Source organism: Tamandua tetradactyla, chromosome 3 (assembly GCF_023851605.1).
Source record: "Tamandua tetradactyla isolate mTamTet1 chromosome 3, mTamTet1.pri, whole genome shotgun sequence".
NCBI lineage: Eukaryota > Metazoa > Chordata > Mammalia > Pilosa > Myrmecophagidae > Tamandua > Tamandua tetradactyla.
In genome coordinates, this window is record NC_135329.1 from 200,435,872 (window position 1) to 200,455,651 (window position 19,780).

General features: G+C 38.5%; 1 protein-coding gene across 1 annotated transcript; it reads right to left on the reverse strand.

The window, feature by feature from the left end:
• Positions 1-7,149: 7,149 nt before the first annotated feature.
• CCDC195 (coiled-coil domain containing 195) lies at positions 7,150-19,035 on the reverse strand. Its single transcript, XM_077152049.1, has 3 exons — positions 18,600-19,035; positions 11,773-12,019; positions 7,150-7,522 (listed from the first exon to the last, which is right to left on the reverse strand). The coding sequence occupies exons 1-3, from the start codon at positions 18,820-18,822 to the stop codon at positions 7,399-7,401; spliced, it is 594 nt and encodes a 197-aa protein (XP_077008164.1). The 5' UTR covers positions 18,823-19,035; the 3' UTR covers positions 7,150-7,398.
• Positions 19,036-19,780: the final 745 nt, after the last annotated feature.

Consider the following 19,780-nt stretch of genomic DNA (forward strand, 5'->3'; position numbering starts at 1 on the left):
GCCAGGAGGTCAGACTTCTCAGGAATGAGTATTGGGGTCATACCACTACACAAGCCTCCAAGACCAGCAGACGTGATCTCTGAGGCCAAGGGAATTTGGAATGGACAGCAGAGGAAGGAAAAGATGAGTTAATTGCAGCCCAAGATCAACCATAAGGATGCGGTTGTAGTTTATCCCATTAACCTCTCTCTTGTTTCCCCTCAGAAAGAGAGACCCATGTAAATCCAAACGTGGGTCTCCAGGCCCAGGAACATTGGTCTCCAGAGAAGTGGCTCTGTGCAGCCCGAGGGGCAGACTGTGGCAGCCAGGGTGGCGGATGACTGGGTGCTTCCCATTGCTAGCCTCTGGGCTCTGCAGTGTTTGGCTCTGATCCCCAAAGGGGTGCTGTCTTCCCAAGGACACAGTGAGGGTTCCACTGAGCTGTAAGCTGTAGCTACTGCCTGGGCACTTCGAGCTGGTTCCGGGACCAGCAGACCAGAAGTCACTATCATGGCAGGACCTGTGTGGAACTCAGGTGGTTTACTTGGCTACCTTTGGGACTCCTTCGTTTTCAGGATCCACCTTGGCCTGGAGGTGGGTCCCTGGAAGCACTTGCTCATTCCTGGAACCACTTTTAATATATTATCATTGCTCTGAATCTACTACTCACCCAGCCTGGTGCCTTGCAAATGTTTTTTGAAAGCTCTTCAGCTGATTCTAATGGGAAGCTTAGGTTGAGAATCACTTGAGTTAATCTCATTTTTCATCCCATCCCTTATGAGATATGAATAGATAAGGGAGTGCTGCCATTCAGAAAAGGAGAGATTCGAGATAATTCCTACACCTTAGACAATAAAAATTCTAATGCTTCATTTAATCTGGGAAATAACAGAGAACACATGCAAAACATGGTAAACAAAAGTACAGGAAAAAGTCAAGTAGTTTTTCATCTTCCTAAGATTCTATGCTTTTTCCTTTTCCCTTTCAAACTTGGATTTGATAAAATAGCATTTGTTTTCTTTATTATGATACGCTTTAAACTTACCCCAACTTAATTTTTCTTCAATTTTTTTAGACAACATAATAGCTGTTCATTGTAGAATTTGCTTTTTAAAAATAGTTGTATTGAGAGTTTTTTCACATAAGAAATTTCTGTATATTCTTTAAACAGTCATTTCTTGAGAAGGTTCTGTATTCTACTTTCTTCTTTTGTGGAGAAGGGTAATATCATCCACTAATTTCTCCCCTCTTCCTTTCAACTGTACTTTGTTTCTAATATACAAAAGCTTCAAGTGAATTGCTTACCTTGCCACTCATGTATCAAGACTATGATGAAAAAAATGACTTTTAACTGCTCTGAGTGCAGAGGTCGAGGGACAGAACAAAATGTGCACAAATTCTTTGATACTCCTTCCCATTGTGGAGTAGATTTGTCCCTGCCTCTTGAGTCTGGATGGGCTTTGTAGATCTGGGCCCAGACTTTCCATTTCCTCACTCTTGGAACATTCTAGAAGCTTAACCTGCCCTGTGAGACATCTAATTGCCCTGCTGTAGAGACCACGCAGAGAGGCTCCAAGACAAGTTGGAAAGTGAGATTCTCCCAGCTGAGCTCAGTCTTCCAGTACAACCAAGGCAGGTGTCCCCCAAGGCAGATGCCCCTTGAGGCAAATGCCCCCAAGTCAGATGCCCCCCCAAGGCAGGTGTCCCCCAAGTTAGGTGCCCCCTGAGCCAAGTGCCCCCAAAGGTAAGTGCCCACCTAGGCAGGTGTTCCCTGAGGCAGGTGTCCCCTGAGGCAAGAGCCCCTCAAAGCAGATGTCCCCCAAGGCAGGTGCCCCCTGAGCCAAGTGCCCCCAAAGGTAAATGCCCACCTAGGCAGGTGTTTCCTGAGGCAGGAGTCCCCCAAGGCAGGTGTCCCCCAGGGCACGTACCCCAAGGCAAGGGCCTGCGAGTAAAGCCATCCCAGATCCTTCAGTCCAGACCAGCCACCAGCTGAAAATCACTGAGGGACCCCAGCTGATGCCCTGGGTAAGAATTTGCCAGGAAAGTGCTGTCTGGATTCCTGACCCATAAAATGAAATGAAATAAAATGAAATGATTGCTTTAATTCATTATGTTTTAGGGTAGTCTTTATGCAGCCTAGATTACCTGAATTGGCATATAGTGAAGGACTATTTACAAATTCCTAAGGGTTGGGATTTTAAACCTGGAGTCCCTAAACTGGTGCCCTAGGAGCTTTACGAGGTTTGTCATTCTACTTGGGATCGGGTAGAAAAGTGCTCTCAAAAGCAGTAAGAGGAATAGGGAAGTGGACACTGCCTCGCAATGGGAGACCTGGGTACTGGTCCTGCATTTTCCGTGGACATGAACACTCTGGGTCCCTTTCATTATCTGCAGCATGGGGTGATTCACTCACTCTACCAAGCTCCTAAATGAGAGAGTGAAAGAGAAGCATGGCTTAAAAACGTGGGAGTATCTTAACCGTGTGGTGGGGTAAGATGTGCATATTCACATATAGTTATTTTAGCATATTAATTCTTACCTGAATAGAGTTTCTAAATCCCTTTATTAAATTAGTTAATTTTGTACAATAATTAAAAGATTATGAAGAATATTTTCAATATAGTACCAATTTAATGATATGTACATGTGGTTCTATTAATGCACCGAAAGAAGAGGAGCTAGATATACAACAAAATGTTAATCATGATTATCTCTGCTTGTTTAGGATTTTAGATGTTTTTTTCAAACTTCATCATAGTTTCCTTTTTTTTTTTTACCAGCATATGTATTCCTTTTATACTTAAGAAAAAGAAATACATGGTCTTATTTGTATATCTCTTGGAGCTCTGTATATATCAAGAAGCTCCATAATAACCACAAGAATAAATCGGAGACTATATTTATTGACTGTTTTTTTCACTCTCATTTTATGTGGCAGTAGGAGGTATTCGTTTCCCTGTATGCTGGATGGGTCTACAATTTTCAGTTAAGAATGATAAAAGCAGCTAAAGAAATGTAGAATTCAGTTGAGGGGAATCTGATTCAAATGAATTGATGATATTTATGAATTCTGTTGCTATCTTCATATTTTTTTCCTGAAAAGTCAGAGTTTTGGATTTGAGGTTTATTATACCCAGATCATGGTTCTTTGACTCAGAGGATTTAATATTCTTTCTAGATAAGACTGGAATTAAGTCAATGCATTTCAAGAACTGAATGGATTCTATCTCTGCTTAGTCAATTTAATCTATCTATCTATCTATCTATCTATCTATCTATCTATCTATCTACTTTATAGGAATTGAACCCAGTCTCTCATATGGAAGGTGAACATTCTACCACTGAACTACCTGTGCACATTTTTTTTCTTAATTTAATATATGTATATATTTTGCATTGGCAACACCAGGAACCGAACCTGGGTCTCTGGCACGCAGGTGAGACCTCTGCCAGCTGAGCCACTGTGGCCCACCCAATTTAATATATTTTTAAATGCAGGAAAATACATTCAAATTTTGAGCTAACCAATAACAATGAGAGATAATTGAGGTTTCAGTTTCAAAATAAAATAATAGGATTGAATTATCAGCAATCTTTTTATATTAAGCCAAGAAAGCAAATACATTAATTCACTGTTTTTAGTGGATTTCACTTGCTGCTGTTTTTAAACAAGATAAAGGCAAATTTTTTTTTTTTTTGGTGCATGTCTGGTAATCGAACCTGGGTCTCCTGCATGGAAGGTGAGCATTCTACCACCGAACCACCCGTGCACCCGCAATGTTTGTTTTTAACCCAAATATTTTCCACTGGGGTGAGAGGATGTGAACTAGTCTTAAAAGGCAAAAGGGGAATAGCATGATTTATCATTTTATACATGCTTAGGATGAATCTAGAATTTCATGTGAATACTGAGAGACAGAGACTTCTAGTTTTTATTTTTAATCTCTCTGCTCCACAGGAGTTACTAGGGTTGCTATATTTTGTTTTTGGAATATCAGAAGCTCAGGTAGTAATTTATAGAAATCCTGTTCTTGAGGAACAATACCGGCAGGTTTTTTTTTTTGTTTGGTAGGTCATATGGCTATATTGTATTCCATTTTTTAAAAAAAGATTTTTATTGAGAAATCTTCACAAACATACATTCCATACATGGTGTACAATCAATGGCTCACAATATCCTCAAATAGTTGTGTATTCATCGCCATGATCATTTTTTAGTCCATTTGCATCACTCCAGAAAAAGAAATAAAAAGAAAAAAGAAAAAACTCATGTACATATCTCTTACCCCTCCCTCTCATTGACCACTAGTATTTCCATCTATCCAATTTATTTTACCCTTTGCCCCTGTATTAGTTAGGGTTCTCTAGAGAAAGAATCAGCAGGAAATATCCATAGATATAAAATTTATAAAAATGTCTCACATAACCATGGGAACATAAAGTCCAAAATCCGCAGGGCAGGCTGTGAAGCTGACAATTCCAGTGGAGTGTCTGGACGAACTCCACAGGAGAGGCTCGCCTGCCAAAGCGGGAAGAGAGCCTGCCTCTTCTGAATCCTCCTTAAAAGGCTTCCAGTGATTAGATTAAGCATCACTCATTGTAGAAGACACTCCCCTTGGCTGATTACAAATGGATTCAGCTGTGGATGCAGCTAACATGCTCATGATTTAAATCTATGAAATGTCCTCATAGCAACAGACAGTCAATTTTGAATTGACTCAAAGAAGAGAAATTCAAGTGAAAGGACAATTGAGGTCATATTTCTTGACTGGAAACCTGGCAGCCCCAGAAAATGATCTTTTAGGAAATCCTGGACAGGAAAAGGTTTCATCTCTCCCTGAGTTTAGGGCGGATGGTATTCCAGATTCATGTTAGGTAGTTTTAATAGTGTCAGAGTATAACATATAGGTATATGAGATTGGATAAACTAGGTCTTTTCTCTTTTTTTAGAAAACCAATTGTAAGTACATTACTGTAGTCATGAAATATTCTGACTGTCATGTGGCAGTAATGATACAGGCAGAAACCAAACAGGAATTAAAACCGCAAAAGGTTTTTTATTCATTTCTACATGAGAAAGCCTATTCTCTGACTACATGCTTTTCCAACACAGCTTGAATGAGTAAATCTTTCCCTGAATTGATATTTAAAGATTAAGTATTGCCACAGGCAGTAGAACACAATCTCTCGAAGAAGGAGTATACAGAACATTATTTGTTGAGTGAAATAATTACATACTTCTTCCACAGACTGTTTTTTCATATTTTAAGATCCATGGGTGGTCTTTTTCCACTTCCAAAGTGCTTCTTTCCCTTCCATTCTCCAAATTCTTACTTTCCAGATCCATTTTCTCAACCATGTTAGGAAATCACATTTAAGTCAGAGGTTGAGAACTCTTGTCCTAGGGACTAGGTCTGCCCCTAGAGGTGTTGTGACCCATGTCAGTGGATCACAATATTTCAAACATTGGGCAAGACGCCAACATTTATGAACTGGGAAATTTTGCATAAAAATCCAAATTTTAATGTCTCCTGAAAAATAGGCCCTCTGGCAATATTGGGTCTGCTTTCCCACAAAGCATCACAAAGGTGAAGAGCTGCGGTTCTCTTTAGATGGACAAGTAAATGTCTGTTCTTCATTTCTCTCACTTGCCTGGCCCTGGTAGCATTTGAGTTCGTGATCTCTGACTTAATTACAGTTTGATATATACCACTGGAAGTCACGGGCATAGAAGACAAATGTTAAGTACAACTGATTGATTAGAGCACGATCAAGATGCATTTCATGTTCTTTGTCATTCATCATATTTAATGTATGCTCAGAGGACTCCCCATCGGACACTGTAGCAAGCCAGGGAGCAGAGGTGGGGCTTTGCTTCTTTAATCATTTAACAATGATTTCACTTAACGTTTAAAAAATTGACAGTGCAGAATTTTTTACTGAGCAGAGTTAGACTCATGTAGCTACTACATATATGTTCACTGAAGATATATGAAATGCCTCATATACCAGTCTTGGGATGTGGGGTAATTAATCCTTATAACTTGGCCTGTTATGACCTTGTCGCTTTGGCGGTTGTCATTTGTTGTCCTTCTATAACCTGCCTGCCCCCCCCCCGCCCTGAATTTGGGCCATGTTTCTTTTAACAGATGTTAATATGAAATTGTCCATTTTTTTAAAAACATGGAGAATATAATTGTGCCTAAACCAAAAATGCCAGCAATTTCATAATTCAATAGCTTAGCTACCTATTCAGTAGAAGTGTATCTCTATTGCCAGAAGAATGTGTTTTTACATCACACTTGCATCTTTCCCCTTGCCTTATTGTATGTTTGTTATATATACTGTCAACAGTATTACTAATCTTAAATGACTATCACAAGGGCTCAGGTTGTTTTTCTCCTTTCTAGGAGTCTGCCTATTAACTATTAAAAATCCCTTCTTAGAAATGGTTGGGACCCTTCTTACCTCTTTCTTGCTTCATTGCTTCCATGTGAATGCGGGGTCTGATTTAGGGACTCCTGAACCCTGTTTCTTAATATTGACAACAGTGGCTCACCAACATTACTGCACCGCAGCAATCACCTGGGGAAGTGTGTTTAATGTGAATTTAAACTCATCTTTAAAAAATGGGAGCTTCTGGTCTTCTCCTGTTTGTTCCCCAGCCATCCCCAGACAATGTAAATCATTTTCATCATTTTAATAGAAGATCTTTGTTTTTAAAAAGGATACTGGCATTAGAAACTGGCATTTCAATAAACCAGGAATGGAATGTTCTCTTGACTTGGCATTCAGGAATAAAGGGATTTTCTGAGAATCCCCAACCCCTGAGTAATGATCACCTAAGCCTTTTCTTGCCCTCTGGCCAGGTTTGATAGGTCTGCCTTTAGCCAGCCCAGTTCCCCTAAGTCTTTGGAGTACACTATGGGAGGCTGTTGTGTTTATGGTCACGTGTCTGTGACACAAGAATATTAAGAGGCCAAATGAGCTAGTGCTAATGAAATACCCATGTACAATTAACTGTGAGAGTAGTGACTATTGCTTTTATGCCTTTCGTCAAAATCAGAACTTTGCTTCAAGACTTGCTGGAGTTTCAGCTGGAAAGTGACACTGATCGACCCATCTCCCGAGGGCATAACAGAAAAACTAGACGTTTAGAACACAACCACATTTAATTACTCATCTGTTGAGTCAACAGACTCCAACAGTCCCTGTACACACAGCAGTCCTTAAAATGCAACAATAACAAAAGTAATAGCTTCCATTTCTTTGCCATTGTCCTGACACCAAATATTTTGTGTGTCTTACTGGGCATCTTGCCACAATCCTTTATAGGGGAGGACATTGACTCAGCTAGAACAAGGTGCTTCTGTCTTTGGAGATCCACTGTTTCTTAAATTTCGCCTTCTCACACAATCCCTACTCTGTTATGGTACTTAGCTGGTTGATGGTCTGATTTTGTGAGTATTTCAAAGAACTTGAATTTTCTGAATATGGAGACATATCCCGGGGAATCAGGAAACGCACTGTCTTTAACTTATCCCTAAAAAAAAAAACAGAAGGGGAAGAAAAATAAGAATTTTTTTTAGTTGAGCCTTTATATAAAGCATTTATTATATTTTCCAAGTCACTAAATACTGCCTTTGATATCAAAAGTTCATTTTAAAATGTATCCTAAGACTTTTTTTTGTTTAGTTGTACGACAATAACGTAAGAAAATATTCTAGAATTGACCTTTTAATTAAACCCAATGAATAATGCCAGTAAAACCAGAAATTTAAAACCATTGAAAGAGGGTCTCTAAACCTGAGGATAATTAGCTTGATGGGGTAAAGCTGAAGAATATTGTGCTGTCTTAGGCAAAGGGCTTTTAATGTCAGAGCATTTCAGTCAAATGAAGCCAAAATGTGAGGAAATTATCTTATAATTCAGATCAGTCTGCTCTTTTTGACTTTGCACTAACTGAATAGCTGTCCTGCCTGAACAATAAAAAAGAGAAAGAAGCCAGAACAATGATCCAGCATTATCTGGGGGATTTTTATAATTTTGGGTTGCCCATTTCTTATTCCTGTATCAGGGTTGAATAGATTTTTGACATAAACCAGGATAAACTGCTTTTACGAGAACATCTAAAGGTGTATTTAAAATAATGGCCTATTCTCTGATTTTGTTCTTTTTTGTTGGGTCAGGCTTTCATTTTACTAATGGCCTTTGGTGTCCTCCATGTGGCACACCTGCTCCTTCCCTTGGGAGGAAAGCCAGTGCTTCCAGATGTTGGGAGCAATTAAATAATGATACCCACTGCCACTTGGTGGGCACTCACTACACTATATCATTTATTCTCTACAAAAACTATGAAGTAACTGCTTTTATCATTCCCTTTTTGCAGAAAAGGAACTTTGGTACAGGACAGACTATTCCAAGGTCATTAAGTTTGTAAGTGATGGATGGAATGGGGATTTTAACCATCTCACTCCGAGGCTCCTTCTTAACCATTGTGCTCTAGGAAAAGAAAAGGCTATGCTTATTTTAATGTATCTGGTTTCTCCTATCAGTAAAATGAATAAAATAGCATTTCTCATTTTAACTGAGTCTATATGAACCCTTTTCCCTCATCTTTTCAACAGCCTGAGATCATCATTTTCTTAAACCCATGAGGAAATTATTGGATTTTCCATATGAAAATTAAGGAAAAATTAAATCTTGTCTCTAGTTTCTGGAAAGCTTTGGTTCATAAACAAATATTGACATTCACATGATTTGGTAAAATGCTTTCTTGGTATAATAATGGAAAAGTTCACAAGCAAACTAGGTAGAATGTCTGATATGATTCAGAAAGCCAGTTCAAACAAATTGATTCTTGATAACCCTTTGTAAAATTCTTTGAAAGCTATTAGAAAGTAAATGAAGAGGAATGATGAACTGACATGTTACTGTTTAATTCCTAAGAAAATAAAAGACAAAATAAAAAAGGACTACAACCAAAAAAATACAGGCTTTGAACTACTTCCAAAGTATGACACTTATAAGAGTTAACAATGAATGAGTCTATGGGAAAGACTCCTTATTGCATGCTCTGGTGTATATTTAACAGGAATTCCTCACTAGGACACCAACAATACTAAGGCAAATAATTGGGGTGGGGATAAGGGGAGTTTTGGGTTTTCTCTTTGGCATGGGAGTGTCTGTTAGTGTTTCTTTGGAGCAGTGAAAATTGTCTAAAATTGAGAGTGATGATGACTGTACAAGTAAGTGAGAATACTGTGAAGCATTATTTTCGATAGACTATATGCTATATGATTTTTTTGCAACAAAATCTGCAGATTCAAAATAGTTAAATAAACAGAAAAATTCAAGTGCTAGAGAGAGAGGAAAAAAATACGTGCTTAATTCCTACTTAATAGTTTTCTGTATCTAGTACATTTTATGCCAATCCAGCTGTTGATTTTAAGCCAATACTGAATTTCTTATTTTAACACAATCCTAAAATTGGCTCAATCTTTCCAATTAAAGTAGCTTCTAAATTAGAAATGGATTGTATTCTAACTAGCTATTACTTGGCAGTTTGGAAAGGGGAAATATTTTGCTTCAGAAAAATAACATAAACATTGGCAAGGTTTCCAAACTATCACAGGAAATAATGTAAATGGAAATGGAAAAATTAATAGTATTATAATTCTCTTAAGGTTATAGGTCTGTGAGAATGTAATGGCCTAAATGAAAGTATAAAACAGGGTATAATGTTCACAGTATGTGATTTCAAAACATGCAGACAATTAGTCTAGAAAGATATACATCAAAGCCTAAATGGTCATTATTTAGGTGGGACGATAGAGGATTTTTTCTTTATACTTTTTAATTTTGTGTATTGCATTTATATTTTGTGATTTGCAAGTTGTTTTTTTTTTACGGTGAACTTTTAGTGCTTGGTAATTAGAAAATAACCTTTTTTTTTGAGGCAAAGGACACATCTCCGCCTTTCTCTCTTCCTTTGCATAGCCACTGAAATACAATGGTTGGGTGTACACATCTTGTTTCCATATCCCACATCCGATCTGTTGACAAATCTTGTTAACGCTACTTTCAAAAATATCCAATATGACCACTCTTGGCCAGGCTGCAATCATCTCCTGCCTAGATCATCTTCTAGTGGTTATAATTGGTCTCCTCGCCTCGTGTATTGCTGTCCTACAGTTTTTTTCACAATGGGGCTCTGAATATGATCCTTTTAAACTGAAAAGAGCATGTGATACATGCCAATTCACGAGGAACAAATTCAGAGTCAGTGGACGGGTGTGGAAGGCCAGCCACTGGCTCTTTGCCTTCATCTCCTGCTGTTCCTGCACGTATTCACCCTGTTTGAACTGTTCTGGCCTTCTTGTGTGTCCTTGAACACACTAGCCCACCAGGTTTTTGCATTTTCTTTTCTTAATACCTAGAATATTTTTTCTCTCAGATATCTGTGACCGGACTCCTTTTCTTCCTCCTTTTCCCAAATGCTGAGAAATTTTCTGGCTGTGATATTCACAATTTAAACAACGTTCCCTCCTCTAATACTTTTGTCTCTTTTATTGCTTTATTTTTTCTCTTTATTATCATCTAAGACAATCTACGCGTTACATATTTTCGTGTTTATTGGCTATCATCCAGGCAAGGATTTTTGCTCTACCTGAGATGATCTTTACTGTTTTCCTTCTCCTGGCTGACCCTGGTTGTCCTTCACGATTCAGGTTACTTTCCCTCCTTCTGTACTGGAACTTTGTTAAAAAGAAACACAATTTGCATCCTGTCTTCTGAAATTCAAATAAAACTGGCTCAACCCTCATGTCCCACATCCTGTGGGAGATCTGGGGCTCCTTCCCACATTTATGAGAATTCCTGCAGGCCTATTACTTATGGCTATGCCTGGATTTGATTCCCTCCCACTGTTGAACTAAATGACTTATTCTTCCTACAACTGTGTTTGTTCCATTTTCTTCTCTCTGTGATAAGCAAATCCTGAAACCCAGACTCTTTTTCTTGATTTGCGTCCTTCTGGTCACAGCCAGACCTAAGTGCTGACAGTTGGAAGGGAAGACTGTGGAGCACAGGGGAGAGGAGCCCACACATGCCAGCACAGCGGGGCAAATGAATGCTTGGTGTTAAATGATCTTTTTCTGAAGCAGCTACTACTGAAGGCACTATCCACGTTGCCTCTAACCCCCAGACTGTCTTTTCAAATCTCCCTGGTCTTACTCTGCTGCCAACTCTTTAAATTCCAGTTCGTGTGTTTTCCAGAGCAGTTTAGTTATCTCTTTGTCTCTCTGTCCTTTTGAGTTATGCCTGACGTGTTGTTTTTTAAGACCCCAAAAGACCACCAAGCCCCTGCCAACACAAGAACAGCCTCTCGGAAAGGAACCCTGTGGTCAGCTCCTAAAGTAACTGTCTCTTCTCTCATTATTACAATCGTCAGTTTACTTGTGTGTCTTGGATACTAAATGAGCGTTTTGGGCACAGGATCTCGCCACTTGCTAAATTTTGTATCGCCAGTACCTATCTCAGAGTATAATCCTTAATGTTCAATGAATAAATGAAGACTATGCTTTCCACTTATTAAAGGTATCTGTTAGAGATTGTCATTTGGCCTGAAATTAATTTTCTTCTGATTCCAAAAATGAAAAAAGTATGATGGGCATTATTTTGGCCTAATATTCTGTTTGGGTTTGTTTCCTCCACCAGATAAGGCTCAGCTTATCCAGGGGGATGTCTCGGTAACCATGGCAGCATGCACCTGTAAGCTAATTTGAAGCATACCTGCAACCAAAATCATGCCCAGGAGAAGTGCCTTCACTGGAACAATTGTTAGTAAAGGAATCTGCTACAAAAATCTTTTCTTCATTAGCTTGCTTCTTATTTGAAGAATGTGCCAGTGATTGAACTGTTCTGTGAGTCTCTAGAATTCCACTATTTGGGTGTCTTTTCCCAAGTTTCCAGGGATCATTTGCAGCATGTGAATGAACTGATGGGGAGATGGAGTAGCGTCTCACAATCATAACATTGCCTGTACAGGAGACACAAAATTCAAGTTAAAAAATTCTATCCTTAATGATGTCCACAAATGGAAAATTATGGTGCCTGAACTTTAGAGAAAAGAACTAAATAAAATTATTGTTCTAATTAAGTTATTGCATAACAGTCTTTCATTCTTGATTTATTTAACACATAGTAGTTGAACACCAACCCTGAGCTCAGCACTACTCTAAGAGATAGGAATGTGGTAGCTATTGTGTGGAAGACAGACAAGGAACAAATAATGATGTAAAATTCAGGTAGTGAATTTTCTAGGAAGAAAAAGGAAAGTGAGGAGGGTAGGATGATTGAGGAAGATGAGGGAGGGGGTGGGAAGCTATTTAAATTGTGTGGTTAGGGTACCTCTCTGAGAACACAGCATTTGAGCAGACATACACACACACACACACACAGAAGCAAGGAAGATTCTAGGAGAACCTGATCACCCACAATCTCTGATCACCTGAATAATTGAACCACTGCTGCTATCAGCCAGTGTGTGTCTTGGTTCAACTGGTCCTGGCACCGTGAGAACAACAATGCCATCCTGACAAAAAGGGGGAAAAGAAGTGTAACTAATAAAGTATCAGTGGCTGAGAGAATTCATATAGAGTCGAGAGGCTACACCAGAACTCACTCTTATGCAAGTTTCAGTTAGACATTGCTACCTATGATAACTTGCCAAACCCTAACCAAAACCATTCCTGCCAATCCTAAAGAATATCTAGAGCATTTATAAGATTTCTACAAAGGTTCTATGCACGAGAGTAACTTCCAGAAACCTATAGCCTCCAGATGGGTCCCTGGACCAGATAAGTCCTGAAACCTAGAGGGTCCAGCCTCTTCAGAACAGCAACTAGTTCCACCCCAATATTATCGACAGTCCCTTCCAACATAAAAAAGTTAGAACGGGTATAGCCTAAATACCCCTAAAGAGTGCAAGAAAGATCAGAGGTGATGGTGGAGTTCTAAGAAGAAGGTCAGTTTTAACAAAAGAGTATGGGTGCTGAATTATTACACTGATATTTCTTTTAGCCTCTAGTACCTTAGATCAGCTAGAAATAGAAACCTAAAATTGTGGAATTTTCACCCATACCAAATTCTGAAATCTGTTCTACAAATAACTGCTGTAATGTACTTTGAAATTTATTGCTTTTATGTATATATGTTATTTAAAGAGAAGGAAGAGTATAACAGAGAAGATAGGGTTTAACAAATGAGTATGATTGCTGAATCATCATATTGATCTTTCTGTTGGTCTCCAGTGTCTTGGGGCAGCTAGAAGAAAAAACTAAAATTGTGGCACTGTAACCATACCGAACTTTAAAATTTGTTCTATAACTACTTGTTAAAATGTACTTTGAAATGTATTGCTTTTTTTTGCATATTTGTTATATTTCACAACAACAACAACAAAAAAACATAAACAAAACAAAACTGGATCGCCTTGAATCAAGTTCTTTTCTTTAGGATTTTGGAATTAGAAACAGAGTGTTTCGGTTCACTAAAACTTCTGGAAATGGTATCTTTCCAGTATTTGGAACGGCTCTGTCAGCTGGGAAGGCACGTGGCTGGTGTCGGCTGGCCCCTGCTCCTTGTCGCTTCCTTTTAGCTTCTGATTCCAGCGGCTTTCATTCTAAGTGTCTGTGGGCCCTCACTTGTTTGGCAAACATCTGTGTCTTGTTTCAGTTCTCTGCTCTCACTTGTAGATTCTGACTCTCTCTCTCTCTCTCCAAGAGCTCTTTTAAGGACTCCAGTAAACTTATCAAGACCCCACCTGAAGGAGCTGGGTCATATCTAATCAAAGGCCCCCGTCCAAACAGCAGGTCTGCTCCCACAAGATTGGATTAGGATTAAGAGAACATGGCTTTTCTGGGGTAGATAATAGTTTCAAACCAGCACACAGAGTGACTGCTCCTGTTTAGGTGAGGAACCTTCATGAAGAACAAGAAGGTATGCTTCAGCTGGGGTAGTCATTAAGAGGATGCCCACTGAATGAGAGATGAAAACAATGTAGACATGTGGAAAGAAGCAAAGATACCTTGAGATGAAAATCAGAGCAGTCCTGAGAGACAGCTGGGGAGATTTATTGCCTTAATATCTGAGGGCTTCCTATTCAGTTTCTATCCATATGTGTCTTCCTATAAATTCCTCTTTCCTTGAGGTAAATTGAATCTTTTCTATTCCTTGTAATTAAAAATATTGATTAAAAAAGGAGTATTTTAGGGAGTTGTTCTAGTTTGCTAGCTGCTGGAATGCAATATACCAGAAACGGAATGGCTTTTAAAAAGGGGAATTTAATGAGTTGCTAGTTTACAGTTCTAAGGCCTAGAAAATGTCCCGATTAAAACAAGTCTAAAGAAATGTCCGATCAAAGGCATCTAGGGAAAGATACCTTGGTTCAAGAAGGTCGATGAAGTTCAGGGTTTCTCTCTCAAGTGAGAAGGCACGTGGCGAACATAGTCAGGGCTTCTCTCTCAGCTGGAAGGGCACATGGCGAACACGGCGTCATCTGCCAAATTTCTCTCCTGGCTTCCTGTTTCATGAAGCTCCCCGGGAGGCATCTTCCTTCTTCATCTCCAAAGATCGCTGGCTGAAGGACTCTCTGCTTCGTAGTGTCACTCTCTCTGAATCTCTCTGAATCTCTTTCTCCAAAATGTTTCCTCTTTTATAGGACTCCAGTAAACCAATCAATGCCCACTCAAATGGGTGGAGACATGTCATCCCCTAATCCAGTTTAACAACCATTCTTAACTAAATCACATCAACCAGGGAGATGATCTCATTACAGTTTCAAACATACAGTATTGAATAGAGATTATTCTACCTTTATGAACTGGGATTTATATTAAAACATGGCTTTTCTTAGGGGACATACTTCCTTTCAAACCAGCACAGGAGTCTTGGTTGGTTTAAATTTCAATCATAACACTGTAGTAACTCTGGGACTGGGGGCTCCCCATTTAACCTCTACCCAGAGATTGTGTGGCTCAATGGGGAAATAATGTACATCACAGAGTTGGTTTCCACTTTCTGGCTTACTCAATGAATGTTTTGATATTCTTAACTCTTTCTGGCCATAACTTTGTTACTAACTATCACGGAACTATAAAAAAGCCCCACATTGTGTTTATGTTTTGAATGTGCCAGAAGCACGATTATTTCTTAAGCTCACTGCTCATTTTTGCAGATACCAGGCAACACATTATTACAGTCATCTCAAAAAGTGGAAGTTGTCCTGACTTTCTATAGTTTTAAAGAGTAGAAAGCCAAATTTTTGGCAAGATTTTACTGGAATTTTAAGTTCAAATATATCTGAAATGACTAGCTACATATACTATTCATGAATTATCTTCTAACACTTCCTCTGACAATGATCTATTCTACAATAATCTAAAAACATATTTCTGACTATTGACCCACATAAAAGTTCCCATTTAAAAGGATTATAGAATCATCTCTTTATACTGAATGGAAGGAACCCAGGAGGGAAGAAATTATACTGATGATAGCAAAGTTAAGTTCATTCTTTCTTGAGACCCCAGCTTGACTGGTTGGCAAATCAATCAGCTCTTTAGTAATCTTCTTGGGTCATAAAAAGTCTACATCTTTTGATTTCTTATCAGCAAAAGGGAAGAGATATTTAACACAGTGTGAAAGGGTCATTAACACAATTTCAAACATCACTGCTAAATGCCCACAAAGAATCTAAGCAGACTGAAAAGAATTAGAGATCTAGCGAGGCTAGGGAGTTCCTTGTTAAGAGTTGCTTTTATCTTCCTCGCAGAAAATGACCTCTTCCCTTGTAGTCTTGAAGGGGGTTGCACCCGGTAGGAAGGGGGAGCAGGAGACATCCCTGAAAGCCCTGGCTGGATTTTTAATCTAACCAATGCTTACACACTGTTGCAGATATTTCCACAAGCATTTATCCAACAAGATTTCATTCTGAGTAGGCTCTCTGCAGTTATATATATATATATGAATATATAATCACAAAGTAGCTGGCGCTGGGCTGTGGCATAGCTCCGTGTCCTCAGCTAACTGATGAGAAGGAGGTGTCTCCATTCACAAAAAAAAGCCCTGTTTATCTCACTACACATACCATAGGGTAAATAGAAACTTTTATTTCCAAGTGTTTGTTTGCTCCCAGTTTCTATTTAATTAAAGTTTCCCTTTCTTTAAGTGAGACATTTCTGATTTCATATTATTCTTTTTCAAAAATAGGTTTATTATTCTGCTTTCAAAAGGGGCTTGGACAAATTGCTTAATCTCTCTCATATACACCCAACTGTAAGTATGACTTTCAGTTAATATTGGCAAAATATGATGAAAGGTACTGTTGTAGTTTGCTAAAGCTGACGGAGTGCAATATACCAGTAATGGAACAGCTTTTAAAGAGGGAATTTATTAAGTTGCAAGTTTACAGTTCTAAGGCCATGAAAATGTCCAAATTAAAGGGTCCAAGGAAAGATACCTTGGCTTGAGAAGGCCGATGATGTTCGGGTTTTCTCTCTCAGTTGTAAAGGCACATGGCTGGCATCTGCTGGTCCCTTGCTCCTGGGCTCCATTACTTTCAGCCCCTGCTCCTGTGGGGGTTCCTCACTTGGCTTCTCCAGGGCTGGCTTTCATCTCTTGGTTTCCCTTGGCTCTCTCCAGGTTTGGCTGGCTTAACATCTCATGGCAACATCTTCTGGGCTCCAAGCATCTCCAGACACCCGTTTCTCTGTTCTCCAAGGGTCGGCATCTGTGTCAGCTCTCTTCAAAATATGTCTTCTTTTGAAGGACTCCAGTAAACTAATTAAGACCCACCTGGGATGGGTGTAGTCACATCTCCATCTAATCAAAAGCTCATATCCACAATGGGGCGCACCACATCTCTGTGGAGATAATCTAATCAACACTTTTTACCTACAAGGTTGAATCAGGATTAAAAGAAAGGGCTGCCCTCACAAGAATGGATAAGGATTGAAACATGGCTTTTCTGGGGTGTATAATAGATTCAAACTGGCATGGGTACTAATAAAAAGTTTATTATGCTCAAGTCAAATAATATTTTTCTGACATAGCCAGTGATATTACAGCAGCACTACCACTATGTAACATATGTCACAAATGACATTGAGTCAGACCTGCATTCTTTCTTTTAATCCCTCAATGGCCCTATGAGGAAGATTCTATCACTATCCCCATTTTACAGATGAGGAGAGTGATCATAAAAGCATGTTACATTCATAGGATCATAGAATTTTAAGCTGGAACAGGCCTCAGAAGATATCTAGTACAATCCTTTCATTTAAAAAATAATAATAAATATTATATTATATAAATAATATTATATATATTTATAATGTATAAAATAATTATATAAATTATATATAAATATAAAATTATATATAAATATAAATATAAAATTATATAAAATAAATTATTATATATAATAAAATAATAATATATATTTTATTATATAAATAAAAAGAAATATATTTTTATTATAGCAATTGTTGGCTTACAGAAAAATCATTCAGCAATAGAATTCTAATATAACCCCCATGCAGGTTTTCCAATTACTAATGTTTTAAGTTAGTGTGTATACAATTTTTATAATTAAGGAATCAATATTGTTCTAACTATATTATTAAGTGTAGTCCATAATCTACATTTTCTCTTTGTATTGTAAATTCTTTAGAGTATTTAAAATTTTTTTTATTCTGGTGACATATATGCAACCTAAAATTTCTCCTTTTAACCACATTCAAGTATACAACTTAGTGGTGTTAAATTACATTCATAAGCCTGTGCTACCATCACATCCATCCATTCCACAGCTTTCTATCACTTCTCGGTATTGAATGGCAATGGACAAAACTGGGTCTCCCATCAAGTCTCCTGATGCTCAGGCCTGTGTTCCTTCTAATGGATCATGTCACTTCCTCTAGAATAGCCCATCACATATAGGACACAAATAAATATCATTTAAAGTTCCTCACCTGGCCATCTAAGCACAAATTTTAATCACATTTCTTTTTGTGTTTTATTGGTGCAACTGAAAAGAACTTCCAAAATTTCATAAAATATTTTTAACCAGTCCTTCTTTAACTGTTTAAAGATGTTATATAACTAAGTCAGAGTCAAGGGGCAGGTGACTGACAAATCTTGGCCACCATGTTTGTCTGACTCTGATAATAAATGCACTTAACTCTGGGGCAATTCTCTTCCAGTTTAAATAAGTAAGCTTGCCATGTGACATATACACCTTCAGCATTCTACTATGTAGCAACTAAATCTTTGAAGTCAAGAGAAAAAAGCACATTGTTTTTAATGTGGCTGATTTCCACAAATCTGTCATTTGTATCTTTTCCGGCATATCTGAAAATAGTTTTAATGTTATTGAAATATATTACTTAAAGGTGTTGAAGAAGAGTCTGTCCAAGGATTCAGAACTAATCCACCAGGAGAAAAGAATGAAACTCACCACCACTAAGCCCAAATTATGCACTTAGGTAACAGACACAAAAATTCAAGAGCTATCTCAAATGTGAGCCCAGTTCCAAAGAGCTAGGAATTTCTGGTACCTTGGTGTTCTCGCTCGGCTGGTGCTGACATAGTGGAAATACACCCTTGAAGGACAGCTGGAGATTGTCCAGGAACCTTCCCCAGGTCATCAAGGTCTATGGCTTCTTTTCCCCTGCCATCGCTTGATTCTTCCCCTGAGCCTGAGGCTCTCTGGCTACTTGCAGTCAGACTCGTCTGGAGGACTTGATTCTTTTTCTCTAGTCTGTCCATCTCTGCCCACATTTCCTGGATAACTCCAATGAGCTGGATATTGGCTTCTACTGAAGCCTTTTCCCAGGTCTCTGGTTACTTTCTCTAGGGGAGACAGATCTACTTTTGCTCAAGAACCAAATGCTCAATCTACTCGGTGGGGCTGGCTCGTTCCACCTTTAAGCATTCCTGCACAATAGATGTCACTCTTCTCGGTGCCATCTTTCAGCACTTGGGGTTGGTGGGTTAGGTTGTCAAGGGAGGTAAAGGATCTCTATGGCTAGTCATTCAGGGTTTTGTTTTTCAGAACAGACCTTTTCTTTGTATCTTTCATTTCATATCAATCCACAGTTCTAGTATACTGCTTTGTATCTGAAGCAAAGACAACACTCTGAAAGTTTCCACTGAAGAACGGAGTTTCTAGTTTCAACCTTGAACTTGCCAACTCACCAGCTACTCATTCTTTTCTTTGTTGCTGCTTCTGGGCCAAATGTTTCATATGATTGCCAGTTGCCACAAATGCCTTGAAACTGACACATAAGAATGATGCCTTTTCTTCTCTGTAAAATATGTCCCAATTTAGTATCTTTTGGTTAAATTATTAATTTTGGCACCTATTGGTTAAGGAAGGATACCATTCATCACAAGGGATCATATGAACTGCAGTAATATTATTTAAATATGATGCTGATTGTTGTACCCACATCGTTCAAGATAAGGCCGTGGACCATATGCAATCACTACACAGCAGGTTTTTATTCTATAAGCATTTTGCTGTTGTTTAATTTTAGAGTGTTCATCTGGGCAAAGGCTGCCAGGGGATATTTTGGGAATGTAAGAGGATACATGTTGAACATTAATCTTGAATGAGAAGTATGTGCAGCAATTAGAGCTTTCGTTACCTACTACCTGAAGAGGTTTCTTTGCTCAGAATGAAAAACAGGGGATCTTAAATGGCACGCTTGCTTGTAGCAGGATCTTTTTGGAAACT

Coding starts and splice junctions, on each gene's coding strand:
- CCDC195 (XM_077152049.1), bottom strand. CDS start 18,822: ATGTGGGCAGAGATGGACAGACTAGAGAAAAAGAATCAAGTCCTCCAG. Junction 12,020..18,599: donor AGCCGAGCGAGAACACCAAG/GTACCAGAAATT, acceptor TCTCCTGTACAG/GCAATGTTATGATTGTGAGA. Junction 7,523..11,772: donor GGGCATGATTTTGGTTGCAG/GTATGCTTCAAA, acceptor TTTTTTTTTTAG/GGATAAGTTAAAGACAGTGC.